Consider the following 10,934-nt stretch of genomic DNA (forward strand, 5'->3'; position numbering starts at 1 on the left):
TGAAATGTGAGCTTGATCAGAAGAGGATAGCTCCTAGTGAACAGCCTGACCACAATGTGACTGGAAAGAAAAACTAGGTGGTGGGAAAGCACTGAAGAAAGGAGCCGCCGAGGACAATCTGTGAAGACCTTGGGGAAGCCCTTCCTATTCCTACCACAGGGCACCGAATCACAGTGCTGTCCATGCATAGCAGGGACATAATGACTACCTTGTGGAAGTGAACTGACTGGCTACTGAGGACATGACATCAGACACTTCTCATGTCTTCTGGGCTGTGTGCCACTAACAGTGAAGCAGAGTCCCTTTAACACAAAACCATGGTTAAGCCATATTACTCATTTAATCAAAAGGCTAACTGCAAATGAGGTTTTCGGACATTTCAAAAGTTGACTGTGGTGGACTTTGAGCCGCATTTAGACTTTTATTTGGCTTCTCTCAACTTTCCTAATCGTACAACACCCAGAAGGAATGTTACCAGTCTTCAGCATCATTTCAACATGGTTACTTGTGGTCCTTGTGTCTTGGGTTATCTGTTGAAGGTGTTCCTGATAAATCATTTCAAGCAGTTAGTTGATTTGTGTATCCTGTCTGATCTGATCTGGTTGCTACCCCTTGCACTCAGTGAAATTCTAGCATGTTGACGTGAAAAGAACATCCAGGAGAAAGAAACAGTTTGTTTAATTAAGATCAAAATCTGTTAAAAGCTAAGTTCACACTGGACTTAATAATTGTCAAACCCTTAAGTGGACAATAATCATACACATAACATGTATTTAAGTCTCAAAAACATTATATTGTATTTTAAAAATCTGTCATTTTTCTCTACAAGTATTACATGAGTTAATTCAGGTTATATATTAACACCTTTAAATTAAATCTATACAACATACTTGAGAATAACAAAACATGCTCAGGATGGAAACATTCTCCAAAAATACAGAAAATGTACAAATTAGTGACAATTAACATATCTCCAAAGCTTTATTACATTAAATCATTCTCATCTATTCTGAATCATCTATTAATAATTTGCTGTGGGTATGATGTACAAAATTTTTTAAAAGAAATTGATTATTATAAACTCATTTCTAATTGTTTTCATTATATTTCAAAATAACTATCAAATCAATGTACTTGACTTCTTAATTTACTGAATGCTTTCCAAGAATTTTTTAATCCAGGAAAGAAGAATATCCAGTTCACTGATGGCTTTGTAGATTCCTTTATTTCCAATCTGCAGAAAAAGTACAGATATAATAGCAGAAATTTTTCATATTTTAAAAAACAAAGTATTCAAAAATAAGGAGTTTAAATTCTTACCTTATAAAATATTCTTTTCATTCTAGTAATGGATTTCATTTCTCTAGCTGATGAATCACAGGAAATCTAAGAAATCAACAGAAAGTACAGATAATATTGTTAAAGAGGCATTACTCTTCCATCCAAACAAATATTTATTGAGCAGGAATTATGTTCTAGACACTGGATGTGCTCAGGCAAAAAAATAAAACATGGTCTCTTTCCTCACAGAGCTTACAGTTTCATGGGAGATGCAGATGAAAAATAAGAAAACAAACAAAAAATTAAAATTAACAAATTACAATTAAAGCTATGTTGGCAATGCACAAGGCTCTATGATAGGGCTTTATAGGAACAATCTGCTTTTAATAGGGTGGTCATGATGGTCTTGTTCAAAAAATGACATTTCAATTGAGATCTGAAAAATGAGAAGGAGCCAGCTATGTAAAGTGAAGAGAGGAGAGAGGGAATTGGGGAGGAAACACAGGAGAGAAAAACTCAGGCAGAGGGAAGGGTGTTGCAAAGCCCCTGAGGCATTAAAGAGTTTAGTGCTTTCCAGAAACTGTAAGAAAGAAAGCGTGGCTGTAGCAATTAAGCAAGAGAAATATGGGAAGCATGGGAGATGTGAGAATGACAAAAACATTTTTACTTTTTGAAAAATCACTCTGCCTATCTTGTGCAATGCACAGCATAAGGTTCTGTGCAGATTTCCAGGAGAAAGCACCCAGGAAATTAATACTAGTTTCTAAAATAGGAAAAGGAGCAGGCTGATAGCTTAACAAGCTGGCTTGTAGCCTGGCCAGGGGAAACTAACAGTCTCCCTTGTGTAGGTGAGTTTTCTAACCCTATTTGAGCACAGGAATCACTTAGGAGTCAAATAGGAAGAAATTAACATCCTCCTCTATTTTCCCCAAATTTTTATAAGGTTAATTAAAGAAAAGGGAAGGGGGAAAAAAGTAAACATGTCTAATTTATCTACTTAATTTGTGCTCATAAAACCTAGTGCTGAAATAGACCAAGGAGATTGTATTGGCCGATTATTCTCAATTTGCAGAAAGGAAAATCAAGGCCCAAGTGGTTAAATCACTCACCTAAAGTCCCATGAGAGCTCCTATCCTAGTGACAAAATAGCGTCACTAAATAAAGACAACACTTAGTTAAAAGTCATAAAATGGAAGTGGCTAAATTATAGCACTTATTAAAATGAATAAAACATGGCAGAGGTCAACCAATAGGTCTCTTCAGTGGTCTTAATGTGGTGACGATGTCATGGCTCTGCCCAAATGGGGACTCTACCTTCAGGCCAGACCCTGCATAAGAAGGAAGAAACTCTTCCTGTGAAAGAGGCCTTCATGATTAGGCACAGAAATGTCTGTTCTCAAGGGGCTGCAGACACAGACCGGTCAGGTTAAGGTACAGTTTGCAGGATTCACAAACACAGGGCCAGACCTCCCTGTGACAAGAGCCCTGAATTAAGAATATTCTCTGGGTTTATTTTATGGTACACTTGCACCAACCAATGCAATGTGGGATGCTTCCCTTTGGGATGGGTGGAATGTTCTAATCTGTCCTTAGTGTGTATATAAACTCTCAGTAAAACTTTGTCCTATATTCAGTGCACATAAGTCTTTTTTAAAAATAATAATAACTTCATTCTTCATGTTCCTACAACCACGTATTAGGATTTAAATATTGAATACTGAAGGTGAGAGACCAAAGAAGCCAACCAAAGTCTGAATATTACAGAAGTTCAACATTAAGGCATTTCTGTCGACTACACCTTCTGCCCAGAGAACTTTGATGTACAAAGCATCCCACATCAGGGTACGAAGTACCAGAAAGGCTTTGGACCTCATTCACATCAAAGGCACATGTTACCTTGGGAAGAAGAAGGAGAATTGAAAAGGAGAAAAACAGGGTTTGATGGGAAAAAAAAAAAACCTAACAATGCCAATGTTGCCACTAGAGCCGCAATCTGGTTTATGGGATGCTTTCTGATGCCTTGAGCATCATTTACTGCAAATAACCCCTAGTAAAGATCTGATCTAGAAGGTTCTTATTTTCTTAACTGTTGTGTATCCACAGATCTACTAGGATGCTAGATTTCACTGACATAATTCAGATTGCTTTGCTTGGAAACAGGAATTTATAAAATAATTTCCTTTCCTTTATATTTTAAAGTAGAGTTGCAGTTGCTGAAATTGGAATGTATGACAAAAAGGTCAATAGTTTTATTGTAAGAATGGCTGACCTATCCGACAAACTCAACTGAAACAGATGTGATCTAGACTAGAGGCAATTTGTCAGTAGGGCTAGAATAATTAGAGGTCAGCTCAAAGAAAAGTGTGAGATAGTCATGTAATAAGAAAGATTAATTATTCATTATAAGGTCAACATGTATTTACTATATGCTAGGAATAGAATAGTGCCTCTGCCATATAGCATAGATTTATAATTGACCCTTGAACAGGAGCGGGTAGGGGTTAGGTGCACCAACTCCCATGCAGTTGAAAATCTACATGTAACTTTTGACTCCCCAAAAACATAATGACTTATAGCCTACTGTTGACCAGAAGCCTTACTGATAACAAACGGTCAACACATATTTGGTATATGTATTTGGTACATGTATTATGTACTGTATTCTTATAGTAAAGTAAGCTAGAGAAAGGAAAGTGTTATTAAGAAAATCGTAAGGAAGAGAAAATAGAATTACTATTCATTAAGTGGAAGTGGATCATCATAAAGGGCTTCATCCTCATTGTCTTCACACTGAGTAGGCCGAGGAGGAGGAGGCAGAGGAGGGGCAGGTCTTGCCGTCTCAGGGGTGGCAGAGGCAGAAGAGGTGGAGGAGGGGGAGGAGGGAGCAGGCGAGGCAGGCGCACTCGGTGTAACTTCGTGGAAATACATCGTCATTTCTATCTGACTCTCTGGCTTTTTCATTTCTCTAAAAATGTTTCTGTACAGTGCCAACCCTTCTTCCACTGTTTCCTCCAGTTTTAGTGTCTGTATCACAGAAGGGTCCATGTCATAAAAGAAGTAAAAAGCAGTCTCGAATAATCAGTATTCTTATTCCAGATTGTCTAATGTCGATTTGTTCTCTGCACCGCTTCTTCCTCAGTGGCACTGTTTCCAAAGCACTCATCTCCATCAAGTTGTCTTCAGTTAATTCTTCCAGCGTGGTGTCTATTAGCTCTTAATTTCTCCAAGATCGTATCTTAAAACCCTTCACCTCCACCACTCGTTTTGCCATATCCTCAATCTCGTTCATGATTTCCCTGATCGGCTCTGCTGTAAATCCTGTGAAGTCCAGCACCACGTCCTGACATAGTTTTCTCCAGCGGGAATTTATTGTTTGGGGCCTCGTGGCTTTCACGGCTTTTTCTATAACAGTGGCATCTTCAGTGGCATAACCCTTTCAGACTTTCATGATGTTCTCTCTATCGAAGTTCTCTTCCATAGCACTGACATTTTTTCCATATAGTACCATGCTTCAAAGGTCCCATGAGCCCCTGATCTAGAGGCTGAATTAGAGACATTGTGTTTGGGTTAAGTAGACCACTTTGATGCCTTCGGTATTGAATTCATGGGGTTCTAAGTGACCAGGGGCATCGTCCAATAATAAGAAGACTTTAAAAGGCAGTCCCTTTGGGGTAAGGTACTTCCTGATTTCCGGGACAAAGCATCCATGGAACCAATCCAGAAAAAGGGTGCATGTTGTCCAGGCCTTTTTGTTGTATTTACAACCAAAAGACAGAAACTGGTTTTTATCTTTTCCCTTCAAGGCTTGGGGATTTTTAGCTTTATAGATAAGGGCAGTCCTGATAATAAACCCAACTGCGTTTGCACAAAACAGTAGAGTTAGCCTATGCCTTCCTACCTTAAATCTTGGTGTTCACTTCTCTTCCTTACTAATAAATGTCCTTTGTGGCATCTTTTGTCTACATTAAAAATCTGTTCAGGCAGATATCCTGTCTCTCCAATGATTTTCTTAATGGCATCTGAGAACTCACCTGCTGCCTCTTGGTTGGCAGAAGTTACTTCTTCTGTTATCTTGACATTTTTAAGCCAAATCTCTTTCTAAAATTGTCAAATCATCCTTTGCTGGCATTAAGTTTTTCAGATTTAAAATCTTTACCATTCTTTTGCTTTAAATTGTCATATAATGTCTTCACTTTTTCATCAATCATATTAGAGTCTATAGGTATACGTTTCTTATGCCAATTCTGCACCCAAATAAAAGCTGCATTTTCATTATGAGATAAAAAGATATTTAATAAAAGGTGGAAAGTTTTTGCACCTCCTGGAGTAGCTGCAGCAAGGCTTCAAAAATTTCCTTTTCTTTTTTAATAATGGTCCTTATGCTGTATTCATTTATCTCAAAATGGCGGGAAACCATAGCTGCAGACCTCAATCTATGGTACATATAAAGCAATTCAACTGTTTCTTGTAATGCCATAACTTTTCTCTGTTTCTTGGGAGCACTTCCAACATCACTAGTGGTACTTTGTAAGGGATCCATGGTGTTATTCAAGGTTAACGGTATTGTGCTAAACACAATGGAAAATATGGAAGAACCATGAGAGATCACTTTTTACTGCAATATGCAATTTACTGGAGAGACGAACTGCTCACACAGAGATGATTAGCACACATAGTGGATACTCATACTTGAACTCACTGCAATAGCAACAGGAGGGTGCTATGAAATTATTACACTAGTACAGTATTAATACAATTAATTTTATGCAGTTATGATTTAATACTACATCCCTGTTTGTTTACATTTCTCTCACCTGTGAATTGCACCATGTACAGTCTGTGTTTGTGTGTAAGTTTTCATCAATTTTAACTCTTTATAATAGATTTGTGTATATTTCATGGTAGTAAATGATAAAATAGACTAGTATCTAAACATATTTTATGCATTCATGACATACTTTTTTCTTAATTGTTTCAATATTTCTAGGCTACACATTTCATCTGCAAGTTTTTCAAATTGTTGCAAATCTCCCAAAACAATTTCCAAAATATCTATTGAAAAGAAAATTAGCATATAAGTGGACCCACGCAGTTCAAACCTGTGTCGTTCAAGGACTAACTGTGTTTAATTTATAAAAGTACCCTGTGTGATGAAAAGTAGCTCAGGACGCACACAATGCCTCATAATCTACCAAGAGACAGAGTGACGCAGAATTACAATGCTATGTGATAAATACTGTGATTAAAACAAAGATACCACTGCTCTGGGAGACAGAGGAGAGATAATTCCAGAAATCTTCCAGGAGGAGAAAAAAGTGAGTCACATCTGGAAGGATGAATGGAAGGATCGGGAAGAAGGGATGAGAAGGAAGAGAGAGCAAGATATTCAAAGGCTGGAGAGAGCAGAAACGATTTAAACCCCCTTCAGGTCTCAGCTGAAAATCCCCAGACTAAAAATCATCCACGTTCCGGCCCCAGCCTCCACCCCTGGCGCAGTACGTCATCCTGTGGGCTCCTCTTGCAGCACCCATCACAACCTGAGACTAGACAAGATCGGCTGAAAGTATTTTCAATGAGCTCTAGAGGACAGAGATACTATCTGCCAATTGTTTTGAGTCCCCAGCATCTGGAATAGTGTTCAGCAAATACTAGGTAATAAGTGTTTGCTGAATGAATAAATCAACAAATAAAATGCAAGCATCAGTTTACTGCTTCAAGGTCCACACGTCTACTGCATTAATAATAGTTTGAAGCATGGCCTAGACATTAGTGAGCATTATGACTTTGTTTAAAACAATCAGACAAACAAACAATACAATCCTTGGTCTATGTGTCCCCAATAATCTCATGTGTTTAAAAAAATCATACCAATTTATATTATGTATGATGGCTAAAACAAAAATGGAAAATCTCTCTCTGCCAATAATTCTGAGGCACTGAGATACAGGGGTAATGAGTGGACAGCTACACACGGCAGTCCCGCAGAAAATTAACTGCCCACACTGTATTTTCACAAAGAATAGCCTCAGATTCTCTCTACAAAAAGGATTTATTATATTGACAGTGGTCCCCAACCTTTTTGGCACCACAGACCTGTTTCATGGAAGACAATTTTTCCACGAATGGTGGTGGTGTGGGGGGTGGAGGTCTGCAGCTTGATACCAGCAGGCCACGGACCTGTACCCATCTGTGGCCCAGGGCTTGGGGACCCATAGTTGTACCATATCATATTATAAACACATGGCCATTGTGGGAGTAAAAACCACACATAAACTCGTATATATTTTATTTACCTCAACATAGAATTTCAGACTGGATCATAACCACCTTTTTTTGTTGTTTTATTTGCTTGTTTAGGGAGGGTTTTTTAGTCGGCCTTAATACTGAGATAGTTCCTACTCTGGCCATGGTTTTGGTTTCCTGAGTCTTTTTTTCCCCCAAAATGCAAATGATAGACAAGGGATTAGATTAAAGACTAAATTACTTAATTTTATTGTATGACAGAAGATGTAGAGTTTTATTCCCTGACTTTTGGCACAGTTTTTCACATGAAGTCCTCCTACAAATATTATCTGAGATGCACTTAAAACTCTAACAGTTGAGGCCAGGCAAGGTGGCTCACACCTTTAACCCCAGCACTTTGAGAGGCCAGGAGTTTGAGACCAGCCTGGGCAACATAGTGAGGCCCCATCTCTACAAAGGAAAAATAAATTTAAAAACTAGCTGGGTGTGGTGGTGCACACCTGTGGTCCTGGCTAATTGGGAGGCTGAGGTGGAAGAATCGCTAGAGCCCAGGAGTTTGAGGTTGCAGTGAGCTACGATTAGGCCAGTGCACTCCAGCCTGGTTTACAAAATGAGACCCTATCTCTAAAATGAGTAAGTAAATAAATAAATAACAACAGTTGAGAAAATTGTGCCAGTGTAGCCTGATTTAAAAATAGACTGAATAAATAGATGTCAGTTCGGCAAAAGCATGAACACTAGGACACCAACACAAAACTACTGAGACCAGAAAGGTTTACAGGAAACTTAGAAAGAAATAACAAAATTGGCATTATTTGAAGAAAGCATGCTTATATTTATACTCAAGTTTTCTTGAAAGGAGAAAAGATTAAACTATTCGCCAAGTGTCTCTCTACAGAACCAAATTCATAATCAGACATTTAATTTGAACAAAACAAATATCTAACACCTGAGCAAATATTTGGCAGAAGAGTTTGTAAAACATTATTCAATTTCTATATTCCCTATAACTACAAGGGTCATCCAATGTAGATAAGCATAGATGAACTAGCTTACCTAAAATAATTTTAGACCCTCACAAAACATTTCTCCATGTTCCAACAATAGAGAATAAATCAGAAAGTTTTAAAATACCTTAAATATAAATAGATACTAGGGTAAGTAAACTTTCTTGTAGATTTTTTAAAATTCTCAGTGTCATTACCATTTATCAGAATGAGTTCACACAATTTAGCATGGGAAGAAAATTTTTAACTCAGCAATGGAGATGCACCCCATAATATTTTTATTGAGAGATAATAGATGTACATATTTTCAGGATACATGTGATATTCTGATACATTTATATAATGTGCAATGATCGAATCAGGGTAATTGGGATATCTATCACCTTAAATATTTATCTATTCTTTATGCTGGGAACATTTGAATTATTCTCTTCTACCTATTTTGAAATATATAACAGGTTGTCATTTATTATAGACACCCTACTAAATTATCAAACACTAGGTCTTATTTCTTCCATCTAACTGTATTTTTTCACTCATTAATCAACCTCTCTTCATCTACCTCCACCGCCTTTCCTGACCTCTTATAACCACAAAGATCCACATTTTTAGCTTCCACATATGAGTGAGACCATGCAACACTTGCCTTTCTGTGCCTGGCTTATTTCTGTTAATATAAAGACCTCCAGTTCCATCCATGTTGCTGCAAATAAGATGATTTCATTTTTTATTTCTGAATAATATTCCATTGAGTGTATATAGCGCATTTTCATTATCCATTCATTTGTTGATGGACACTTGGCTTTATTTCATAGGCTGGCTATTCTGAATAGTGCTGCAGTACACATGGGAGTGCATATATCTCTTCAATAAATTGACTTCCTTTCTTTTGGATTTATACCCAGTAGTGGGAGTGCTGGATTACATGGTAGTTCTATTTTCAGTTTTTTGAGAAACCTCCATACCGTGTTCCATAGTGGCTATGCTAATTTAAATTCCCACCAACAGTGTACAAGGCTTCCCCTTTCTCCAGGTCCTCTCCAGCATGTGTTATTCCCTTTGTTTTTGATAAAAGCCATTATAACTGGGGTGATATGATATCTCATTTTAATTTTTATATGCATTTCTCCGATTATTAGTGATGTTGAACATTTTATTCAAATGTCTATTGGCCATGTGTATGTCTTCTTTTGAGAAATGTCTATTCAGATCTTTTGCCCATTTTTGAAACAGATTACTTGCAGGTTTCTTGCTACTGAGTGAGTTCCTTATATATTCTTGTTATTAATCCCTTTTCAGTTGAATAAGTTGAAAATATTTTCTCTCATTCTGTAGGTTGTCTCTTCACTTTGTTGATTGTTCCCATTGCTATGCAAAAGCTTTGTAGCTTAACACAGTCCCATTTGACTATTTTTGCTTTGGTTGCCTGTGCTTTTAAGGTCTTACTCAAAAAATCTTTACCCAGACCCATGTCCTGAAGTGTTTCCCCAAGGTTTCCTTCTAGTAGTTTCATAGTTTCAGGTCTTAGATTTAAGTCTTTAATCCATTTTGATTTGATTTTTGTGTACGGTGAAAGACAAGGGTCTAGTTTCATCCTTCTGCGTATGGATACCCAGTTTTCCCAGCGTCATTTATTGAGGAGCCTGTCCTTTCCCCAATGTATGTTTTTGGTGCCTTTGTCATAAGTGAAATGGCTGTAAATTCATACTACAGTTAGGAGTGGATTGCATATAACAATTACATTGTTAGAGTATTCTGAATTTGTCTATGTACTTACTTTTACCAGTGGGTTTTATACCTTTGATTGTTTTCTTTTTGCACATTTGTGGTGTTTTCTTCCAGCTTGAATAATACTTTTCAACATTTCTGGTAAGATGGGTCTGGAGGTGATGAGTTCCCTCAGCTTTTATTTACCTGGGAAAGATGATCTCTCCTTCATGTTTGAAGAATAGCTTTGCTGGGTACAATATTCTCAGTTGACAGTTTTATTTCCCCCACTTTGACTATGTCATCCCACGCCCTCAGGGCCTGTATGATTTCCATGGAGAAGTCTGTTTCCAGATGAATTGGAGCTCCTCTATGTGTTATTTACTTCTTTTCTCTGCTGATTTAGGACAAAGGATCCTCTCTTTGTCCTTGACTTTTGAGAGTTTTATTATTATATGCCTTTGGGTATTTTGTTTGGGTTCAATCTGTTTTGCAATGTTTGAGCTTCCTGTACCTGGATATTTATATCTTTCTCAAGTTTTGGAAAGTTTACTGTTCTTATTTCTTTGAATAAGCTTTCTACCCTTTGCTCTTGCTCAGCTCTCTCTTGAACACCAATAATTCTTAGATTCAGTCTTTTGAGGTAATTTTCTATATCTTGTAAGCATTCTTGGTTCCTTTCTATCCTTTTTCCTT

The 10,934-nt window shown here is 37.4% G+C and overlaps 1 protein-coding gene across 1 annotated transcript in view; it reads right to left on the reverse strand.

The window, feature by feature from the left end:
- Positions 1-1,136: 1,136 nt before the first annotated feature.
- Positions 1,137-10,934, reverse strand: part of IL26 (interleukin 26) — a 22,660-nt gene continuing 12,862 nt past the window's right edge. Inside the window, exons 4-5 of the mRNA XM_012642038.1 lie at positions 1,321-1,386; positions 1,137-1,234 (exon numbers count right to left, since the gene is read on the reverse strand). Coding sequence (XP_012497492.1) covers positions 1,148-1,234; positions 1,321-1,386 — 153 coding nt within the window. The 3' untranslated portion in view covers positions 1,137-1,147. The remainder of the gene's footprint in view (positions 1,235-1,320; positions 1,387-10,934) is intronic.

This window comes from Propithecus coquereli, unplaced genomic scaffold (genome assembly GCF_000956105.1).
Source record: "Propithecus coquereli isolate 6110/MARCELLA unplaced genomic scaffold, Pcoq_1.0 Scaffold172, whole genome shotgun sequence".
Taxonomy (NCBI): Eukaryota; Metazoa; Chordata; class Mammalia; order Primates; family Indriidae; genus Propithecus; species Propithecus coquereli.